This window comes from Berkeleyomyces rouxiae, assembly GCF_048999995.1.
Source record: "Berkeleyomyces rouxiae strain 22BRR77 chromosome Unknown BrBRR77_ptg000001l, whole genome shotgun sequence".
NCBI lineage: Eukaryota > Fungi > Ascomycota > Sordariomycetes > Microascales > Ceratocystidaceae > Berkeleyomyces > Berkeleyomyces rouxiae.
The window spans coordinates 4,790,589-4,812,557 of NW_027396491.1; the positions used below are offsets into that span (position 1 = coordinate 4,790,589).

General features: G+C 51.3%; 8 protein-coding genes across 8 annotated transcripts; 5 read left to right on the forward strand and 3 right to left on the reverse strand.

Annotated features, from left to right (window-relative positions):
- Nucleotides 1-594: 594 nt before the first annotated feature.
- On the forward strand, nucleotides 595-1,111 carry BROUX77_001337 (uncharacterized protein; the record flags this gene model as incomplete). The annotated part of the gene is made up of 2 exons (XM_073745755.1): nucleotides 595-780; nucleotides 914-1,111. The coding sequence occupies 2 exons, from the start codon at nucleotides 595-597 to the stop codon at nucleotides 1,109-1,111; spliced, it is 384 nt and encodes a 127-aa protein (XP_073609572.1).
- A 578-nt stretch (nucleotides 1,112-1,689) lies between these two features.
- Nucleotides 1,690-2,785, reverse strand: BROUX77_001338 (uncharacterized protein; the record flags this gene model as incomplete). Its single annotated transcript, XM_073745756.1, has 3 exons — nucleotides 1,690-1,829; nucleotides 1,911-2,491; nucleotides 2,691-2,785. 3 exons carry the CDS (start codon nucleotides 2,783-2,785, stop codon nucleotides 1,690-1,692), a joined length of 816 nt encoding a protein of 271 aa, XP_073609573.1.
- A 902-nt stretch (nucleotides 2,786-3,687) lies between these two features.
- On the forward strand, nucleotides 3,688-4,495 carry BROUX77_001339 (uncharacterized protein; the record flags this gene model as incomplete). The annotated part of the gene is made up of 2 exons (XM_073745757.1): nucleotides 3,688-3,897; nucleotides 4,019-4,495. The coding sequence occupies 2 exons, from the start codon at nucleotides 3,688-3,690 to the stop codon at nucleotides 4,493-4,495; spliced, it is 687 nt and encodes a 228-aa protein (XP_073609574.1).
- A 611-nt stretch (nucleotides 4,496-5,106) lies between these two features.
- BROUX77_001340 (uncharacterized protein) lies at nucleotides 5,107-5,861 on the reverse strand (the record flags this gene model as incomplete). Its single annotated transcript, XM_073745759.1, has 2 exons — nucleotides 5,107-5,269; nucleotides 5,560-5,861. 2 exons carry the CDS (start codon nucleotides 5,859-5,861, stop codon nucleotides 5,107-5,109), a joined length of 465 nt encoding a protein of 154 aa, XP_073609575.1.
- A 1,617-nt stretch (nucleotides 5,862-7,478) lies between these two features.
- Nucleotides 7,479-8,630, forward strand: BROUX77_001341 (uncharacterized protein; the record flags this gene model as incomplete). Its single annotated transcript, XM_073745760.1, has 1 exon — nucleotides 7,479-8,630. One exon carries the CDS (start codon nucleotides 7,479-7,481, stop codon nucleotides 8,628-8,630), a length of 1,152 nt encoding a protein of 383 aa, XP_073609576.1.
- A 1,253-nt stretch (nucleotides 8,631-9,883) lies between these two features.
- On the forward strand, nucleotides 9,884-13,861 carry BROUX77_001342 (uncharacterized protein; the record flags this gene model as incomplete). The annotated part of the gene is made up of 3 exons (XM_073745761.1): nucleotides 9,884-10,558; nucleotides 10,697-13,670; nucleotides 13,758-13,861. The coding sequence occupies 3 exons, from the start codon at nucleotides 9,884-9,886 to the stop codon at nucleotides 13,859-13,861; spliced, it is 3,753 nt and encodes a 1,250-aa protein (XP_073609577.1).
- A 5,399-nt stretch (nucleotides 13,862-19,260) lies between these two features.
- BROUX77_001343 (uncharacterized protein) lies at nucleotides 19,261-19,965 on the forward strand (the record flags this gene model as incomplete). The annotated part of the gene is made up of 1 exon (XM_073745762.1): nucleotides 19,261-19,965. One exon carries the CDS (start codon nucleotides 19,261-19,263, stop codon nucleotides 19,963-19,965), a length of 705 nt encoding a protein of 234 aa, XP_073609578.1.
- A 766-nt stretch (nucleotides 19,966-20,731) lies between these two features.
- BROUX77_001344 (uncharacterized protein) lies at nucleotides 20,732-21,670 on the reverse strand (the record flags this gene model as incomplete). The annotated part of the gene is made up of 1 exon (XM_073745763.1): nucleotides 20,732-21,670. One exon carries the CDS (start codon nucleotides 21,668-21,670, stop codon nucleotides 20,732-20,734), a length of 939 nt encoding a protein of 312 aa, XP_073609579.1.
- Nucleotides 21,671-21,969: the final 299 nt, after the last annotated feature.

Consider the following 21,969-nt stretch of genomic DNA (forward strand, 5'->3'; position numbering starts at 1 on the left):
ACTGGTTACTCCGCCACCACCAAGCTTCTCCTCGTTTTCGTTTTTGTCGGTGTTGCGGTGTCTTACGTGCGCATGAGACGCCAGGCCACAGCCAACGATATTCACCACAAGGACCTCGCCTGAATGTTTCGGCTTTTTGGTTCTTTTTGGGATGGGCTTACAGCACGGAAGCGATTGATTTTGGTAAATAAGATTATTTCTTTTGTTTTTCGTCTCTTGTAGCTCAGATTAAATAGTTAGTTAGCCATAAAGTCTGAAAGCTGGCGATCATGTTCTGAAAGCTATGGTCAGCAGTACACGGTACATTATCGGGTCACGTGGTGATAAGAACTGTAAATATGATATCAAAGTTTGCGTTCTCGACGCCGCTGGAGACGTCAACTCATGGACGGTGATGAAATCTCGATATACTTGCCCGCTCTATATAACGTCTTTTGGTCTATTTAGATTTAGAGTTCTGCATTGACCTTGGACGGCTTTTTTTGTCTCTTCGCTATCACCAGTTGTTGTGCTGCATTTTGTGACAGGCCCTGTTCCAAAAACTTGATACACCCACCCACCCACCTTCACATATATACATACACAGTCACAAAAATGAAGGTTCTCAGCCTGAACTTCCTCTGCTGCGCAGCCAAGGCGTGCAAGGCTTCTAACAAAGGCTTTCCTCTGCACCCCAAGGACGCTGAGCTGGTCCAGGACGAAGTCGAAGTCAACGCCACTCTGCTACTCAACCTGCTGCCTCGCATTGGCTGGGAAGCTCTACGCACAACTGCGACCGAGGTAAGACAGCCCCAAAGAGCATTTGGAAGCCCGGTGGCCCGGCAGCCAGGATGCCTAGCCGCTGGACTGGGTCCGCTCCCTGCTTGAACAAGAGCTTTCCTCCAGCTAACCTTGCTACTACCCCTCAATTCAGCTGGGATTTCCTGATTTGCCTGCCGAAGCGCCCACGGCCGAGCAGTTACAGGGTGACGAGAAGATGATGGAGGACCTGCACAACCTGCTGATCAACACGCAGATGGTCGAGGGCAAACTGGTCTGCGAGAACTGCAGCCACGAGTACGCTGTGCGCGAGGGCATTGCCACCTTTTTGCTGCCCAGTCACTTAGTGTAAGCAGCGAAGTAAAGAGTCTGACCCAAACATCTAGTCTGCGACCCACGACAATGAGAGAGGGAAAGGAAATCAGGAGACAAAGTGCTCGGGGGGGGGGGGGGGGGGGGGGGGTTGTGGGACACTTTCAAAAGAAAACATGACGGCGTTATGGAGTTGGGTTTCGGTCTTTTATTGCTTGCCAGCGATCTCTGGTGTTCTTTTGATAGAGAGAAAAAAGAAATACATACCAACGCCATTCCCGCAGTGGCAGCGTATCAATGCACATACAAAATCTCATTGTACTGTAGCATGTAAATCTACCCAGTTCCCAACAACAGCCGAGTCAAGCAACTCGGCCTTGATTTGCCGGCCAAGCTTAGCCACGGCCTTCGCAAAGCCCGTACCCATCTTCGTCCCCTATCAAACTGCACTTGCATAATAGTTACGTATGCAAAAAAAAAACGACGAACGTGAAAATCAAAACAAAGAGAATACAACAAAAAGAAACCACCCACGACTACCGAAGATTGCATGGGTCTCTACACCAAACAGTGTTCACCACTCCTATATCACCATCTATGCATACATGTTCCAGCGTATTACTGCTGCTTCTTCTGCGCCGCGGGGCCCATGTCCTTGTCAAACGCGGCGACAGAGACCTCCAGACTACCCAAGGCCTTCAGGCCAACGAAGAGAATGGTCATCAGGACTGAGGCGGCTACAAGAGCCATGTAGATACCTAGGGGCCAGTTAGTCACATGCAACATGGGGGGCGAGTACCCGGAAAGGCACAGCAGCAGAACGACAACCAAAGACTCACCGGCATTGAACAGCTCGTACTTCTCAAAGAACGGGCGGCTATCGACGCTCGAGTTGCTCTTGAAGGCTGAGGCCTCGTCACGCTTCAGGTCCGACTTAAAAGCCGACTCAAAGTGCGCCTCGTACTTGACGTCTCGTACATCTGACAGGTACAGAATCGTGTACGAGTCGCCCAGCGGCGAGGTAGCCAGGACGTCAGCGATGATGCGATCGTTGTCAAGCAGCGCATCGTCGCGCTCGGCAGCCAGGGCCTGCGGCAGTGCCTGCAGAGGCAGCGAGCTGATGGAGATGGCGCCCTGGTCGTAGCGCGCGCCGCAGGCCGAGCGTATGTAGGTCAGGATGTCCTCAGATGCGAGCTCGCCGTACATGCCGGCTACCGAGTAAGTGCTCTTTATGGCCGGGCCCTTGACCATCTGGTACAGTGTTGGCGAAGCCGAGGCCGAGGCCAGGTCCTGTGAGTGCAGCTTCGGCTGGGAGATGACTACGTATTTGTCCGTCGGGCAATTGGCGAGCAGCTCCTTTGCGGTCTTGAGCACGTGGGTGTTACTCTGGAGCTGGTCGGTGGTGGCGGGAATGTCTAGTCTATACAGCGATGCGCGAAATTAATTAGCCTTGTGTGTCCATCATCACCGGTGTCATGCGTGGTAGCCACGACTGTAGCAGTACACCAAAGGCCTTTGTAAATAGCCACATAGATCTGTCCTCAATAGGCGCAATCGTTCGCCTCCAAAACGACGAGGCCAGGATGAACGAAACACCACGAGAGTTCAACTATACTTACGCCGCGGTCGACGACAGGATAAAGGGCGAAGTGTCGGGGAAGGCCTGCGCCGTAGCGCAGAGCGCAAAGCCACCAGCAAGAGTCGAGAAACGCATCGCAGCAGAGAACGTCGGGCCACGGGTTCGGAAGGAGAAAAAGAGAAAAAAAAAAATGTCGCGATAGTTTGAAAACAGGAATTCAGCGAAGCGTTGAGCGGTTTCGTAGACTCGTCAAATCGTGCTGGGCTGGAAGAACGACTGGGCCAAGGGAAAGTGAGAGCTTTCAAGCACTAAGAATGGGCCAGGGTTAGAGCTCGTTCAGACACGAAAAAAAAAATAACGTCAGAGCTTGTGGGCAGTGCAACGCAGCCTAGGGTTAGAGGTGGCTAATCACCGATGGCATGTTTTTCAAAGGCCGTGATTGTGCGATGTGTTGGCAAGTGATTGTGATTTCTCTATAACGTCGGCACGAGCTTGTATCCTAGCATTTAGACTTTCCGAATGGTGTATTATTCATGGTTTGAGGTAGGCCGTGCAGTCGCTGTAGGTATCCTGTGTTCAAATCTTCCAAGTCAGAATATCAAGGTCGCTCTACCCTAAGCCGCAACACAGCCCCAGTGCTTCAAAGATATCGCTCAAAGCGTTGCTGCACGACCAAGCAGCATGACATTCGAAAATGAAAGCACAAATCCTCATAGCCTTGACATAATGGAAACTCCCTGCACATATGGAGCAGTGTCGAAAAATACTGTAGTTAATTATGTATATCACTACATGAGTATCCGCCTGCTCTTCTCTTCTCAAGTAAGACAGGGCGCGTCTCCCGCTATCGATAACGCTATACCGCTTTGGGCAGTACAAGGAAAAAAGTTGTGACGGCCAAACCAACCTGTGATGTGAACCTTTGCGGCTCAAGAACAATCTCGACAGCCCGCCCATCACCAACCCGAACGCCATTTATCATCCCCTACACTTCACGGTAGACACTCCGCATTCCGACTCAACTACAAACACTACCAATGTTTGCCGTGCCACGACCGAAAAAGGGCCTCGGCCCGGCGCCCAAGAAGCGCAGAAAGCCGTCGGCCGTTGAGGAAGTTGTGTTTGACAAGGAGGCACGTCAAGAGTTTCTCACGGGCTTCCATAAGCGCAAATTGCAGCGCCAAAAGATTGCCCAGGAAGCGGCGGCGCAGCGCGAGAGACAAGACAAGATTAGATTTAGACGACAGGTCAGTCAGTCCGTTCCCGTTTGTAGTGGGCCAACTCTAGGCCGCAAACCCACCGTAGAAGAGAGGGAAAGTCAGATTGCTAACATGGTTCTATGTCCTCTGTGTCTTGCCCCAAGTCTAGTTGAAGGAAGACCGCCAGAAACAAGTTGAAGACCACGTCCGCACCGTCAAGGAGATGCTAATGGAGCACCACATGGCCGGTAACCTCGATAGTGACGAGGAAGCCGAGAAAGAATGGGACGGCATCGCCGACAAAGACACTACCGACGCCGACGCCCTCGCCCCCGGCGACGAGATTGTCGATATTGAAGAGGAATACGTCGACGAAGACCGCTTTACCACAGTCAAGGTCGAGTCGGTACTAGTGACGCGCGATGGACTGGAAAAACCAGGCGCCGAAGCTGTCGAGGCGGCAGAGAAGCGGGCGCGGGCGCTAGCGGCGGCCGAAGAGGCTAAGAAGAACGAGAAGCCCAAGAAGCAATGGCCCAAGAAGGAGAAAAAGGCAAAGTTTCGCTACGAGAACAAGATAGACCGTTCAGAGGTTCGCGCGAGACAAGCAGCTCGAAATAAGGCAAAGCGCCGGAAGAGCGATGATTAACACAGGTGTATCATTATGGGTATTCAGGTGTGGCTTGAGGGGAGCACGAGTTTTTCAGGGGTAACGCCCAAGATAAAAATTACAGATTATTTTGTGAAGCTTGAATATAAAGGAATGGAATGCACACAAAATTCGTGCACTACGAGATGATATAAAGCCAACGAGATTCACCAAACTTTGATACGAATACAGCAATTACATAAGGTTTCCCATCCGTTAGTGCCACATATCACACCCGATGTAACAGAGCTTCGTTTAGTTGGATTATACAAGCCGTGGAAAATACTACTGTATGAAAAGTCTCATCGCATGATTTTGAAAAGAGGCTGTTGGTTGAATAATTCCTCAAATGTATTGACAGGTTTCCTATGCTGCCCAGTCGGGCGAACATGGCTCTTCTGGGAGAAAAAAAAGACAAGAGAAGAGAATAAATGAAAAGAAGAGCATGGCGACATTGTCGGATCGATTAATAGGAGTACGAAAGTAACAAAGGCAAATGTGCGAGCCATGTTTGGCGGGCTTGTCGGGGGATTTGTGAAAATGGATGTTGGACTGGGCGTCGCGCGACCAGACACGGAAGACTACTTGAAAGCACGGCGGACGCTGGATACTTAGATGTTGCCAATCTCGCGCTGGAAGTCCTCCAGGTCCTTCTGCACCTCGGCGTACTTCTTGGCCATCTCCTCGTATTTGGACTCCCACTGATCGCGCTCAACCTCTAGGGCCTGGACCTTGCGCTCGAAGTGGCCGGCCTTGACATCGGTCTGTCGGAGCCTGTGATAGAAGATGTCTTGTTAGCATGTGGAAGCTATATGTAAATGGCCAAAAACGGCTGTATAAAGGAGGTGACCAGGATAGTGCAATGTGCAGGGTATGACTGCAATTGGAATCCAAGCGGGGAAGATATTAAAACGGGGAATAAGGCCAGCTATGGCACTAGCCAGTGAATGTGAATGTTCGACCTGATATTCAGAGTGGGTGGAATGGGAATGGAGAAAATGGAACATGCAGATGTCAAATCAAGACAGCCAATATTGGTCATGTTGTGGGGTAGGACGACTTACTTCTCGTTAGCTTCACGGAGTGTCTTGTCAGCCTCTTCGGCCTCCTCTTCAAGAAGCTGCAGTCTCCGCTGCAGGGCCTCGTTCTGAGTGCTGTGGCTACTTCCCTCCTCGGCGGACTTCTTGAGGTCCTTGACGGCCTCCTCGAGCTTCTCGACGTCGCCCTCGAGGACGCCGTTCTTGTGCTGTAACGAGGTGATCTCCTGCTCCTTGGCCAGGCTCTCCTGCTCGAGAGTCTTAACCTTGGACTGGAGCTCCTCAACCTTGGCGGTGGATTCATCAGCCTCCAGGCGGAGCTGGTTCATCTTCTATAAAGGGGGTAAAAAGCAAATTGTCAGTACATGTTTACCCAGGCGATAGCCGTCGTTGGGAGGTAGGTCGGGGGATGGTCGAGAAAGCTATTCTACTGCTTTGGGTATATCTGATTCATAAATCATGCAGCCGGCAAGGGCATCGATCGAACAAGGGCAAATCAAGTAAAACCTCGTGGAAGACTAGAAGCTCGCAGTCAAGGTTGGTGCCTGGCGTTCCGCCATTGCCAGCACGAGAAGGCGGGGTATGGCAGGTTATGATGGCAATGTTTTGTTCGTCGTGTTGCCGTACGCACAGCGTCTGCTCAACCCCTCCAAAAGGGGCAGTTTTCTGGCAGTGATGTTGCAATGGTGGGGTAGGCTCTGGTCGATAGAGCTGTCCTCGGCTTCAGATGTTGGGCAGCACGCAGGAAATGGGCAGGGCAGAAGGAGAGGCAGGATAGGTGATTGATAGTACCTCCTTGATACGGTCCATTGTGAATGATTTGTGTGGGTGTCGAGAACGTGATTTGGTTGAGAGTGTGGTGGTTGCGAACGGACAGAAAAACGAGGAGGTAGAAAAAGGAAGAACAAAAGATGGCGTTGCAAAAAGGTGGGAGGGAAAGCAAGATGCAGTTGGGGTTCGGGTGAGAAGGAAAGGGAGAAAATAAAACCAGGAGAAGCAGGAGAACAACGGGGCCTTAACGACAGAGGAGGGATCAGGAGGCATCAGGAGAAGAGAGGTAGGGAGGAGAACGGAAGGGTTTGGGTTAATCAGTCGAGGGAGGAGGGGCAGCGGGGAGCTTTTGCCCAAGCAAGCATCTGCAAGCCACCAGGCAGCCAGTCGTCTGTCTTTCTGAGTAAATCATAGGGAATAGAAGCAAAGACCACGGGAAGGGAGCTTCCACTCCCCTGAGTTTCAGCGGGCTTCAGCAGGCTTTGGAGCCGGCCGTAGGTCTTCCCTGGTGCTAGTCAGGGGCCGATTTTATTGCTTTGTCCAAGTAAAGAAGCAAGGGAGCTGGGGTCTTTGTGCTGAGGTAATCTGGTAGCCCACTTTCTTCACTAGAGAGGCCTGTCTTTCAGTGTGCTCTAGGGCGATTCAGCGAGTACCACAGTGAGTCCACCCCGAAGCGTTGCCGTAGCGACAGAAATGCCTTTTGTACGTTCTGATTAGCTGGGTTTCCAGCCATGGCCCACGTCGCGAGCCAAGTAAACAAATTTCGCTTTTTGGAAACCCTTGTTTTGGTGTTCTGGCCCACTTCAGCCAAATTCCGCCCATTTCGTTCCCAGACGCTGTTTGGAATGTGACGATGTCTCTTTGCCTCACCTCCCGAATTTCTCACTGGCTAACACTGCTTCCTGTGTACCGCTTTCCTCCCTTTGCTCTTGTGATCCATCCTTGAAAAGAGAACGGCCCCCTTCATCACTCCATCAACCGCCATTATCGTCACCCTGCCTCGGTTGATCATTGCGTCCTGCAAATTCTTATCTGCTGCACCCTTTTATACTGTCCACTGAAAAAACACATCACCAAAACATTCACGATTTAATTAGTACACGCTATACTCAGGTCTAGTCGAAGGCCTCTTAATATCACCTCAGCTTGCAGTGTTTCTGCCATCTCTTGCCGACATGCTGTCTGCCCATAATGACAATCTCCTTCGCCACCGTGGCCTTGGCCCCAAAACACCCGGCGCCCGGAGACTTTTGCACGACGAAAATGCCGTGACCATGGGCAAAAAGGTTCTCGGAGGCCCGGCTCGGGGCCAGGGCCAGGAAAATACTATCTTTCGGGGCAAAAAGACAGGCTTTGCCACTCCGCTTGGCGGCGGCCAGAACCGCGCACCACTGGGCATGAAGACCACCAATGCAAAGGCACGGAATCCGCTTGGTGGCAAACAGGTGTTCAAAGACAACTCCGAGAACACACTGTCCCGGCCCAAGCCGATGACTTCTGCCTCCAAGCTCGAGATCCGCAGTGACCCCAAGCCGGTAAAGCCCGAGTTTGAGATCGAGTGCGCTTCCATCGCCCCCGAGATCCCCTATGAGTCCGACATCCTGCCCCTTGGTGGCCTCTCCCTAGACTGCCTCAAGCCCGAGAATCTATTTGGCGGCTACTATGACCACTTTGTGAATCCTGCCAACGATAGAGATCGGCGCTTCCTTGACCTCAAGTTGGAGGAAGACTTTGAAAAGGCTCTCAAGGCTAGTGAGCGCGATATCTTGCACGACATCGAAAACATCGACTGGACTGTAGTCGATGTCCCCGAGTCACACCAGCATCTGCAGAAGAAGAAGACGGTCGTCACGGCCAGACCAGCAAGCGTCGCCAGTGCAAGCAGGCTACGCCAAACCCGCGCCGCTTCGTCCATGAGTTCCAGATCGGCCGCCTCGGCCCTCGGCTCCGCACCTGCGAATACATTGCCTCGAACAAGATCAGCTGCACCCCTCAAAAAGAGCGGCAAGATGCCAGCCTGGCTCCAGCCAGCGAAGTCGTCTTCACCAGACACCAGTGACCCCGTCAAGACTGCCGTTTCTCGGACGACCATCGGCTACACCAAGGGTCGCAGTGCCTCCAACGCTGTTATGCAGTCCTCTGATACAGCAACAGACTCCATAGATTCTGGCGAGACGGTGATTGCTCCTTCGCCTATTCGCAAGCGTGCCTCTCGGCCCCAGTTTGTCTCCATGTTCGACGTTCCTGAAGCGTCTGACGACGAGGGCAGTTTCAAGGCCGGCAGCCAGGCCATTGCCTACGACGATGACGACGACTTCCAGCTGTAGTCGGTCTTTCTAGTCTCTCTCCCCCCCGCCCCCGGTAAGACGCACGGCCCGGCTCCGTGCAAAGCCCACGCTCCTCACACTGGTTCCTCTGGGGCGCAATTTTCCAGATAGTGGCCACAGGATATCTGGCCCAAGGTAACGCAAAACTGGGTTGTTTTGTTTCTCTCGCTTGTCTGTTTTTCATATGTTTGTTTTTGGGCGTCAAGATCGCTATCTGGTGTCTTTGTGAGTCGGTCTTGCTTGGTTTCTTTTGTTTGGCAGTGTTGGCGTTATCATATGAAACCATCTGCCTTCTTTCTCGTCGTTTCTACTCTCAACTATTCTTAACATCTGCATATCATTTTGTCTGTGCCTGGACCATTGAATGTCGTGCTGCCCATGTTTGTAACATAATGCCTGTGCCCCAGGCCGCCGCAGTTGCCCATGCACTGCCAAAAGTCTGCATGTACATACACACAAGTTGGCCCCTGATCCTACTTGGCACGTCCGCATAACCCCTAACCCTATTGATCACGCTGATTTATTTTTGCCTGGGCTTTTTCGTGCTGACTTCACCTAATCTCAGCCTTCTCCAGACGTGCCTCAATATTTTTCCGCCGCCAAACTTCGGACAAGGTCATCACCACCAAACAACGCCGACGCACAAGCCTTCGCATCGTCCTTCTTGTCGTGCCGTTTCCTTCCAACTCGACTCGCAGCCTTGCCGATAGACGCGCTTGTTTTTCGCAGCTGGCACGAGATTTATCCCGCAGCGCTCGGTTGCGCCCATCCTCATCATCCATTTGCCGCCGTGCCTTGCTTGCTGCCGATCTGAACGACCGAAGCCGTCTTGCTTGCCTCGTGGTTCTTGCGCTGCTGCCGTCGCTGTCGCCATCGCGTCAGCTTGCTTCCGCGATTGCCCAATTGGACAGCTCCGTGCTCTCCGATAGCATCGTGGTCTCCTTAGTACAACAGCTCCCCGACTCTCTGGCTGCGTGGTTGCTGGGCCGTCTCCTCGTGCCTACAATAATCGCCGCAACTTCTATCCCATACCACATACCTATCCCTGGTCCTCCTATAAGCATCCTAAAGCCGCCTGCTCCAGAGTCTGCCCATGCATGTTGGTTTGTGAGGTCCCCTTTGCTGGCTGTCATGGTACATGCCTCGCCAACGCAGTAACAATACTGTGAGCGACCTCTTTGTGTTTCTTTTTCTTCGCCGTGCGCCTTCTGGATTCTTCTTCCTCCTGCACAGAGACTCCCTGAACTTGCACCATGACCCGCTCCTTGGCGGCGAGCTTCGCCCAGTTCTTCCCCGCTGCTTCACGCGAAGCCAAAGATCGAGCATCTGAGCGCGAGCGCGAGCGGCTATCAAGAAAACAAACTCTGCCTGATATAGCATCTGCCGACAGTGCCAACACGACTGCTACTCCGTTTGAGCCTTCCACATCACTCTCTCCATCGGCCCAGCTCAACTCAGAATCCTGCTCTCACTTACCAGACCCTAGCGACTCCCCCCATCGCGACCCACTGAACGGCTCATATACAAGCTCTACCGAAATCTCTGTGGCTGCTAATGCCGCCGTTCAGTCCTCGGCAGTTGCGACGATTACGCCATTGAGCAGTTCCGACTCTCCTCAGCCACTCAACCAAGGCCCAGACAGCAAGGACCAGGACCTGTATCCCGCCCCCTATAACTCCATCTCAAACTCACACTCCCACTCACTCATAACAATGACTCCATCATCCGAGTCTCATAACACTCACAACAATATCAACTCAAATTTGCCCCTTTCTCCTAGTCCAGCTCAGACTACGCCTATACCTGCTCGAGACACAAGCCGTTCCATACTCGGTCTACGATGTATCTACGATCCCAACAGCGACCGCTCCGCCTCCGCGAAAGGCGCGAAAAGAGACCTCGAACCGCGGTTCAAAGAATTTGGACCGGTACGTACCTATACTTATACTCGCACACTTACGTGCTATACAAAATACACACACCTGGGGAGGAGGGGTGTCATCATTGTGAATGCTTGCACTTGAAGCAATTGAGAACTCATGGCTAATATTCTTTTTCATGGCTAGAACGATGACATCCCTCCTGCTGATCCACGCCTGGCAAAGGGGGGTCGGCTTGGGTATATCAATGTCGACTTTCATCTACCAAAGTCGCGGTTGCGACATGCTCCATATAACCTCAAGCCCTATCCATACGACTCCCGGACATCCATTGGCCCCGGCCCGCCAACCCAGATTGTCGTGTCTGGCTTTAACCCACTCATGTCATTTGTTAAGCTTAGCGCCCTGTTTGCGCAATTCGGCGATATCGCAGAAAGTAGCAATAAGCTTGACCCTGAAGACGGAAGCTACCTGGGCTTCGCTACATTCAGGTATCGCGACTCACCACCAAACTCGGTGCGCCATGTTTTTGTCGCTGCAATTGATGCCGCCCGCCGCGCAGTGCGGGATGCCAATGGTCGCCGCATTGACACTCACCGTATCAAGGTAGAGTTTGATGCCGATGGCAAACGCAGTATTCAGATGATGCGCGCAGTGGAACAGGAAAACCAAGCAAAAGCTGCTCAAATACTGGCAGCTTCAACTCAGTATACCAAGTCTACTCGAGGTTCTCAGACACCAGTACCGCGGTCGGGATACGGGCCTCCGTCAACAGCGCCCAAGGGCCCTTCCAACAGACAGAGCGACTCTAGACCACCCCCATCAAGACCGCCTCCTCCGACCGAAATCCAGCCACTCACGACAACCCTCAAAGAAATGCCATACATCTTTATCCCGCACACTGCAGTCCCTGTAATGGTGACGACAATTCCCCATCTCAAGCGACGGCTCAAGAGCTTCACCTTCGACGAAATCAAACTCGACCGAACCGGATATTTCATCATTTTCGAATCATCCAACTATGGACGGATCGAAGCTGAGAGATGTCATCGTCAGTGCAACAAAGCTGAACTTTTCACTTACTACATGACTATGGAGCTTTCCCTGCCTGTACACCTCCTCAACCATATCGGCAGCTCCTCTGCGCGCCATCGCAGACCTTCGACTCCGGAGATCAAGGCTAGAGCCGTTCAAAAAGAGAGAGAGCACAAAGAGGAGTTGAAAAGAGAGCTTGAGGAAGATATTGAGGAAGAAAAAAGACAACGCGCCAAAAACTTTGATCCTGTTAGTGAAGCAGTGCAAGTCATCAGACGTGAGCTGCTCGAACACCTGATCAGACACATCAGAGTTAAAGTAGCAACACCGGCTGTTCTTGACTTTATGGACCCCGCAAACCATGTTGCCAAGCGTCGTGAACTCAACCTAGAAACCACGGAAGTCCCCTCGGCATTCTTGGAGGATAGTGAGGAGCCATCAAGAGCAGGCACCCCCAATTCAAGGGCTGACCCTATTGAGAGTCGCACCAGCAAACTCGATATTTCTGCCCTACCACGGATTCGGAAATTCAAAAATGCTGCACCACCGTCCTCTGCTAAAACAGCCCGAAAAGCTCCCAACCGCCGGAGTGCTATCCGGTCTTTGCATCACCGTCTTTACGATAGTGACTCTGAAACTGACGATGACTTTCGAGTTCGAAACCATCGTTCTATCGCGCGCGATACTGAGGAATACGAGGCTAGACCGAGGAGCCGTATGAGTACCGATGAAGACAAGGAGGATCACGGTGGATGGGGCGCCGCAGAGGAAGACTCGATGACAGAGCGTAGCTTCGCTGCTACAGAGAGTAACTTGGTGCGCAAGCGCAAGCTTGAGCTCTTGGAAGAAGTGGCGATGAAGCGACACAAAAAGCTTGATGAAGATGCTATGGAAACCGATTCGATAGCCCCCACAGACGATGGAATCCAGGATGTTGATACTGATGCACAGTCCCGCGCGGAAACGCCAATTCCACAACCAGCTCCTGGCAAGGCTGCTCCAAAGAAAAAGGCACCACAAAAGCCCAAGAGGAAGACCAAGAAACAACTGGCGGAAGAAGCTGAAGCAACTAAACGGCTGGCGGAAGAAGCTGAAGCAACTAAACGGCTGGCGGAAGTTACGATTTCGGAACTTATCGAGGCTAAACCCGACGTGGAACCTGAATCGGCAGCGAAGCTCGTAGTGAGGGAACCCAAAGAGAAGGTGATCAAGAACCTGGACCCCAAGTTGTTTCCTTCTCAGCCGATGCCTGCTGTTGACTTGTCGATAAGCGCAATCTTAAGAGATTTCAAGGTCTTCAATGACCTCGGCCTTGGCGCAAATGACGCTCCTAATGTCTCTCGTCTTGTTGGATCTAGTAAGAACGCTACAGATCTTGGTGAACCAAGTCTGTGGGTTTGGACTCGTGATTGCATTCGCACACTCAACGCGAAAGAATCTTCAGAGGATGGTTCGGCTGTCATTGAAGGCTACTATGTTCCCAACCCTACGGGCTGTGCACGTACCGAGGGATACAAGAAGATTCTCAACTCGGAGAAGTCCAAGTACTTGCCTCATCACATTAAAGTGCAGAAGGCTCGTGAAGAGCGCCAGGCTCGCGTTTCCAAGGACGGCAAGGATCCAACAGCCTCAGCGGCTGAGGCTGCTAAATTGGCAGCTGAAAAGTTGATATCGCAAGGAAACTCGCGCGCCAATCGTGCCAACAACCGACGCTACGTGGCGGACCTGAACGACCAAAAGAAGACACTGGGCCAGGACTCGGATGTGTTCAAGTTCAACCAGCTGAAGAAGCGCAAAAAGCCTGTCAAGTTTGCACGCTCAGCTATCCACAACTGGGGCCTGTACGCCATGGAAAAGATTCCAAAGGATGACATGATTATCGAGTACGTCGGCGAGGAGGTCCGGCAGCAGATTTCAGAGATTCGTGAAAAACGCTATCTCAAGAGCGGCATTGGAAGCAGTTATCTGTTCCGTATTGATGACGACACCGTCATTGATGCGACGAAAAAGGGCGGCATTGCCCGCTTCATCAACCACAGCTGCATGCCGAACTGTACCGCCAAGATCATCAAGGTTGAAGGCAGCAAGCGCATTGTCATTTACGCTCTTCGCGATATTGGATTGAGTAAGTTTTTTTTCCCGCCCTCCTTGGCTGATACGAGTAGTGTCTAGGCAAAAAGCCAGGATATCAGGACTAACATGTTGCGTTTAGACGAAGAGTTGACGTATGACTACAAGTTTGAGAGAGAAATTGGCGCTCTTGACCGGATTCCTTGTCTTTGTGGCACTGCAGCCTGCAAGGGCTTCCTCAACTGAAAAAAAAGGGCAACGTAACTTGTTGCTTAGCTTGGTCTTGGTCTCTTGGACCATTCTCTCGGCGGGTTTGAGGTCTTGGAGTTTACATATTGGCATACGTGAAACCTCTTGTATCCGTTTTACAGAGCCATCCCGCCTCTCTTTTCTTCTTCCCCGTGTCTCTTTTGTCTTTCTCTTTTCGTGCTCGGATTCACTATCGAGCAATTATTTCCTTTTGGCTGTGTTTTTTAAGGAGTTCTGCCTAGTGTTGTCAGTTCTTCAGGAAGGGGGGGATTCTTTTTTTTTTCATTGCTTCATTATTTAGACTTGGATAAACATTAGGGAAAGCTTTTACTATCAAATAAACACTAATCTCCTACTACATAGCTACGCATTAACTAGTTAAACACTTCCGAAACCCACGAACACATGGATAGGTCGATCGGGTAGGATTCATGCTTATACATGCGTGACCGCTACATGCGTGACTGGTGTTCCCATTCTGCCTTGCGTGAAGACTACCTCATTGGGGGGAAAGGGGGGAAAGGGACTGCGGGGTTTGCCAAGTCACGCAGGCTGTGTCTGAATCACGATGGTCGTCGGTCTTGTAGGAGGGGAGGAGCAGGAGCAGGACGAGGGGGATCTGCGCAAAACAAAGCAGAACAAAACATGAGTTGAAAGGCATGGTTAACTAACCTGTTTACTCGCAAATACTTGACTTGACTTGACTTCATTGCAAGTAACTAAGCTACATAAAAAAGTGTTACACGGTCCGCCGTGAGGAGGACACAGGCCCTCTCGGGCCCCCCAAACATGAAAAGACCCTGATCATCAGGGCCTACCGGCCCCCACCGAAGAGCTACTCGCGAATACAGAACAAAAAAAAAGCTGGACAAGCGGTGTCCGCGAGATTGATTGATTGATTGATTCTTTATTTACCTGTCTACTCGCGAGGTATTCTCGACATACGACGGGGGACTAAAACTAGTACCAAGAAATACATACAGAAGCTAAAGAACCAAAAACCCAGAATCATGCAAACAGAAACGGCGGTTATGGCCTCGGCAATGGCCAGCACTTCGGCGTCGTGCACCTCGGCGCGGACGATGGAAATAAAAAAAAAAAAAACAAAGGCTGCCCGAATTGCGGCGCCGATCGGCAAAAGGAAATGCCTTCAAGCGGATTTGAACCGCTGACCTCGACATTACTAGTGTCGCGCTCTGCCAACTGAGCTATGAAGGCTCTGGATGTTGTTGAAAGTGGCACTTTCAAGTGCATTTATAAAGGAAACTGCTTTGTGGGAAATCGGTTGATATCCCATCACCCTCTCGGCGGCCGGTGGTTCTTCATGCCTGTTACACACCAATACACCTTGATAGCTTAGGATTGTCTCGTTAGATATTCAGACAGTCTATCGTTCATATTCGAACTCTTTTTTTCTGATGTGTTCTGGTTGTCTTGTAGAAACCGCTATGTATACATTCAAATTCTCAATAATAAAAACACACAAAGAAGACAAGGTGTCGCAGCATTTCTTGGATCGTGGTGGTTCGTAAACGAACAAAAGTTGATGTATGGAGTCGAGTCAAGGAATGCATTGTGTAACGGTTTATGGAATGGAGAAATTGCTCAAAATTAAGAGAAAGCCTAAGGACTCGATCCAAGATTCGGGGGCTAAAAGGGCAGTTACCTTGAACGGCAATCCCATGCTGGCGGCACTATGTGTACTACCGACATCATGCTCAGAATAGTTAACTACTCGTACGGGTTCTACATGCAACTAACTGCTCGATATATATGGCAGCGTGAGGCTTCCTGGCGCTCAGGCAGTTCTCGTACTAAACAGGCAGGGCGTATCTTGGCATTCCGTTCAAGCGCAGACCAAGAAGATGCCCGGCAAAAAAAAGGCCTTCTTGACGACTCGGCTGATGCTGTGCACGGCGAGTTGTCTGAAGGGGCCTTCGCGCTAGATCAGGGAGACTTTGTTCGGGGATAATACCAAGGGCCTCAGTTCGCGATGAAGACTCACGAAAGCGACCTTTTACGGTGCCAAGTAAAAGCAGTGGGGCTTGAATCTATGTGCCAAGTCGATGCGTACGTGGACCTCGAGGTGATGCCTGTGGTTCGAGCGTTCAATATGCTATACAAGCCGTAGCCATGCGAGATGGAGAAACGATGATCATGGATGGCTTCTTGGCAACCTAGAGTTTTCCAAGACACCAGTCAAAACGCCCAGCCGTATATCCGTCTCCAACACTTCATGCACTCCAGAACCAGCAACTAAGCACTCGATAGCAAATGATCCGGCATCAACAAGACTGGGCTACAGGAGAATAAAATCCATCCAAAGCTGAAACACACGGCGTGCAAAAACTCAAATAAACGTAGTTATACCAGGCACATGCCGGCTTTTTCTTTTCTTCTCCTGTCCTTGTCTTGACTCGCTCGCTACTCAAGACAATAAATGGGTCATAGTTGTTCCCATTGTCGTTAGATGATGGTGGCACAACTTACTAAGCCCTAGTATTAGCTCTCTCAGCCGTGGCACGGAGGAAGAGACAAATTCCCAGGGTTTGGCTGGTGGTACGGGCGGGTTGTGTGAAGAATACTCGGGCTGATCGCTCTTAGGCAGGTTTGCCAAGTGCAGAGCAGCCACTCGGCGCTGTGCTAAAAGGGCACAGGTGTTGTAGATAGATACACATGTACATACGTATAGTACGAGACAGAGGAAACGAGACATGTGTATGTACAAGGTACAGAGGAAAGAAGGGGGCGGCTAGATCGGCAACAATGGTCGATCGGCACTCGAAATAGAGCAATCTTGGTTCGAGGCCGGCACATCAGTTCATGATCTTGCCATGTACATACATAACTAATCAAGACGAACCAGTGAGCGCGACGACAGGGCCCAAGTATAGGCTCTCCAGAGCTAAACCATACAATAAAAGAGATTCCACCCAGCAAACCGAAGCGCAGCTCTCGAACAGGGGCTACCCCCCGTCAGACGGCTGAGCCTGGCAGAAAAGAAGAGTGGTACACGCGTTCTTGATCCGCGCAGCCAAGAACACTAGGAGTACCGAGAAGCCAAGACGCAGGGCCGCCGTATTATTTTCCTATTTATACAGATCTCGGCGCAGACATCCGCCAGACTAGTCTGTGCCGGCCACACCACCTGGTGTAATAGATGGACACAGCGTCAGAGCTACTGGGCTGAGAAAGTCCAACTCTGGTCCAGCCCAAGACTCCAAGAGACTGGGGGGCGGGACGAGAGATGCTTAATATAGGCTATGTATGGGCTGAAGCCATTGGGTAGGTAGGTGGCTTTTGGTACGAGCAGCTTGCCTGGAATACACATGTTGTATACTTACTACTACATTACATTGTAGCCTGGCAGCCCGTTGGGGCGACAGAGACAATGCTAAAGACAAGCCTATGAGGTTTCCCCAGATAACACAAACTGTCTACGAGTAATAGCAGCATAAGAATATAGCAGATCCGCTTTATGGGACCTGTCATCAGATGTCTTCAGCTCGCACAATCAGGCCTGGCCAGGATGGCAGGCCCGTGAGTGCAATATCGCGCTGGACTCTCCTATCCCGCGACAACCCTCAAGGTTTCGTTGTTCAAGCTCGCTTCCAGACAGTCAACCCGGGTGTTGCCTGTCCTCTCCTCTGGGCTGGGCTGGGCTGGGCACTCCCAAGATATCGCCGAGTGCCATGTGTCTCACCTCGCGCGTCTTGGGGTGCCCGTCTATTTTAATCAACTACCCCCCGGAACACACTACCATGTTCGTTACTTTTGCACGGCCCGTGCTTTTTTTTTCTGCCTTGCTGGGGTTCTTGTTCTTGTCTCCGTCCATTGATGCTGGTGCTAGAGCCCTGCGGTGATCAGGGCTAAGCGCAAGCGAGAACCTCATGCTGGGTCTTCTTGTCCGCTGCACAGCCAATCCCCGTTTAACTCACAATCTCTTCGGCCCAAAACATACTGACACACGGGAAGCTTCCATAGGACAGCAAGACGCGCTGGAAACAGCCATCAAGTTGGAAGGAGTAGGCCCTATAGGAAGTGGTCGCATTAGGAGTTGCCTGCTTCCATGCTAGGCCGACTATATAACCATACATCCTACCCCCCTCTCGACGACATCATCACTACTTTGCTCTGCCTTTTCTACATCAACCTTTAGATACCTACTCCTACCTCTCTTCCTTCCGACCTACATTCCCTCTTTCCCTTATCCTCTCTCGCTGAACTACAGTATCCAGCTCCCATCCTCCCGGCTCCTGATTGCTCTTGATCACGATTCTCTGTCCCATCGTGCTCACTTATACTGCCTCGCAGGAAGCTATACTCACCCTTCTCCTTCCTACGGTCAATACAAAAAACAGCCCGTATTGGGTTCTCCTTTTGTGTCATTTAGCTACTAAATCCTAAGCTTCGGAGGCCTTTCTGCAACCTTCTGGTCCAACTCGACTTACTACACATGGCATTGGCAAGGTTTACTACAGTGTAGCTTTTGCTGTTCTCCTGCTATTTTCGTCTGCCTCTCTATTTACACCGTCTGGCTCAAAAACAAGTCTTGGTTTTGGCCTGCCGCTTCTTCTCGCCTCCCCTCTGCCCCCCTTCCCCCATTCTCTTGCTACAAAGGCATTCTCATCTTCCGCACAGTACATCTGCCCTCCCTCGCCCTCGACGTTCTTTCTTCAGCTCTCACAGCCAAGAACTCGCTCCTTTTGGTCCACGCGTGTGATATCGCCGACATCTGCACCTCCCTCTCTTCATTCAACCCACGCCCCATCCATATCATCACTCTCCAGCCAGGTTCTACCTCCCCACCCTACGCTCTCACATCAGCCAAGCCAGCGTCGATCCTCAGAAAAGCACCCCTCAAAGTCCCATCATGGCCGCCGCAAGCTCAGCCCACCTGATGTCGCATGTAAGTATTTTCCCAACTCGGCAATTGCCTTTTTTTTTGCCCTGGTGTGCCGTACCTGCCTGTCCATCTCAAATGCTACTTTCCGTAGCTGCCCTGTCATGGATCTGCTCTTGCTTTGTCTTGGCTGCATCTGTGTAACACTCCCTTTTTCATTTGTGCTATGTTCACGTTGCAATTGCCCTACTGAGTGGCAGATATGAAAGCCCAATAGAGAGCAAGTGTCTGATCTAGCCGTCGAGTGGCTGCCTTGGAAACTCCTGGTTACACAGGGTTGTCCTTTTTTACTATCCTCTCAGTCGTGCCAAGTCTGGCTTCTACAGCTGAATATCGCGTATAAAGCCTATCGCATGATATGAAGACTTCGAGAGACCAATCCCTCGACCAACGTCCACTGGCTCTACTGAAACCCGGCTCACCCTCGCCATTTCTCTATCACTTTTTATCCCAAATCCCCCAGTTCCACTTCCTCCCCATCATCCATCCCACAATGCTCTTCTCCAACTCCCCGCCCGCCCTCGTGCTCGCTAACAGTCTTCTCGGCACGTCTCAGCCCTTTCTCGGTAACAGCGACATCTTCGACTGGCACCCCAAGTTCCAGTCGTGCGTGCGCTACTTTATCGACGTGGCCCAGCACACCAGCCCCGTGCAGGCCGTTGCCGCCTACGTCAACATCCAGCTGCCGAGCCAGCGCTTGCGCCAGCCCGTGCTCTCGTCGTCCCAGGTACTGCCGCACACCGGCTCACCCGCGCTCGCCGGCTCGTCGCCGTCTGCACGTACCACCATGTCCATGTCCATGTCCATGCCTCCCGATTCGCCAACCGCCGGCACGCTGGCCTGCGCCTCGTCCACCGTCACGCTGCTGCCGTACATCCGTCGCCTAGTAGCAACGGGCTTCGATGCGCCGGGCGTGCTGCACGGTTTCTTTGGCGATGACTGGCGCGAGGGCGTCGGCCCGCTGCACGAGGCGGAGCGCCAAAACTACCTGTTTGCCGCCAAGAGCGATACTTGGCTGCATGTCAAGGCCGACTACGACATGGAAGACGGCCAAACCATCCCCTTTATGCGACCCATGAACGCCACGGAACAAGAGATTGAGGGTGCCGAGGCTAGCTGGAGCGAGTGGCTAGCTATGCAGGACTGGATGCTGGGACCGCGGGCGCCACAGGTCCGCGTGAAGCGGGAGCGGGAGTAAGACTTCTCGGCGTGGCGCTCTGGTTTCGGCATGTTCGGCGTCTTCGGCATCTTAGGATTCATCTGGGTCTCGTCCATGGCGATATCACTGTCCGCCGCCTGGACTTTTTTCGGTATTGTGTTAGACAGTTAGGGAGTTGGCGTTACGTTTTCCTGTAGTTCATAGAATTCGGATAGACTGGAATGAATCATATTTATATAAGTACAAAATGTGCCTTGTATAAAGTTCTGTGAAGAGTAAATGTACCATCCATCACGAGAAGGTCATGGCCCAACTAACTAGTGAAGGCCAAATGCCATGGAGCATCGCCAACCTCTCTTATGCTCTGTACAGCATTAAATAAAAACAAAAGAAAAAGGACCTGAGGTGAAACTCTAGCAACGCAGAAAGGGAAAAGAAAAAAAAAATAAGGTAAACTCTGGAACAACACGATATCAAACTGCATATGCTCACAGCTAAAAACGACGACAAAAAACTAGTTAGACCAAACAAGACAATAAAAAAACGCCCAGTATTATGTAGATACAGATAAGCAGGAGAACATGTAGTCCAATGAAGGGTAAATGGCAAAAGAGATTAAACAAATGCAATCAGACGAAATAAGAAACGCTGCTGTGAAGGTGTGTGTGATTGCTAGCAGTTGGTTATTTTTACAGCGCCAGTTCAAGAGTTTGCTCTAGTAAAACCAGGAAAAGTCGGGAAAGTGACTAAAGGACCGTGGTGTCGAAGGGTATCTCGTACAGCCCAGCTTGGTTTTCGTCTCATCTCAGATGGGATTTTCCATACCAGGCAACGGGACGGCGACCTGTGACGCCAGTGGTACTGTTTTATGCCTCACGCTGCCGTTCGGCTCAAGGCCGCGCTTCATCATTCGGCCCAAAACAGTGACCAGCTCGCAGGCATCGGAAAACATATCATCATCCATTCCCTCTTGGGCGTCGTAGACCTCGGCAATGGTGGTCTTTGCTAGCTGTCGACTGCCCTCGACATCGTGCATGCATTCATATAAGAATGCCGCATACTCGGTCTTGACCGATAACCGTAGGGAATGTGACCCCCATAGTAGCTCTTCCGCTATTATGACGGCTTCCATAAAGTACCGTTGTGCCAAAGGCAGGTAATTTGTAGCGGAGATGAGGAAGTCGGGTGAGAACTCTATCGCTTTCGGATTTACGAGCTCAAATCCAGGCGGGGGGCGTAATGAAGGCCCCCCTTCCAGTGGATGTGTCGGTTGTATGGAAGAGTTCAGTGATTCTAAATCATCCTCACGTGCCACGGTTTTTCCTTTGCCTTTTGCATCTCGCTTTTGTTGATTGGATGGATGTGATATCACGACTTCACATATGCCCATGTCGGAGACTGTCGGGTTGTTATAGAATAGTACAAAAATGTGATAAAAGGACGCCCGTAGTTTGTATGCCAGAACCTTGAGCTCTCCATAGTGGCCAACCATTGGTAAAACATATTGCTCTAACATTTTAAGACCCTCTCGCGAAAGCCAAAGGATGTGCCATGCCCGCTTGAGGTAGTCTGGTGAACTTAGTGCCATTTGCCGCCTCTGCTTTTTGGCTAGTACAAGCTGCTCTGCTAAATTCAGGGACAAGCCAAGGATTTTGAACAGCATTTCGGATAGTAGGCGATTTTCTGGTTCGACTGCCTTGGCTAGTCGCCCGAGAAACTTCTGATCGACTTCAGAGGATGCCATGATCAGAACAAATAGACCTTGATCGAGCTGTGGGTCTTTTGGACGCCTGGCCTGAAAACTGGTTAGCAAGTCCGTTACAATGAAAGTGACATCGGCCCCATGAGAACACGAATCATTAGAACATTATAGCATGTGTAAATGAGACCCGTCTACATTTGAAAAAACGGCGCAGATTTCTTGAGACGAGATCTGATGTAAAACAGAAACGTCCCCAAACAATGGGATTAGGTTCAGTTGTCATGAGGAATCGATTGGAAGCTTACCAATAGCAGGCAAAGCAAGATGCCCTAAGCCTTTTT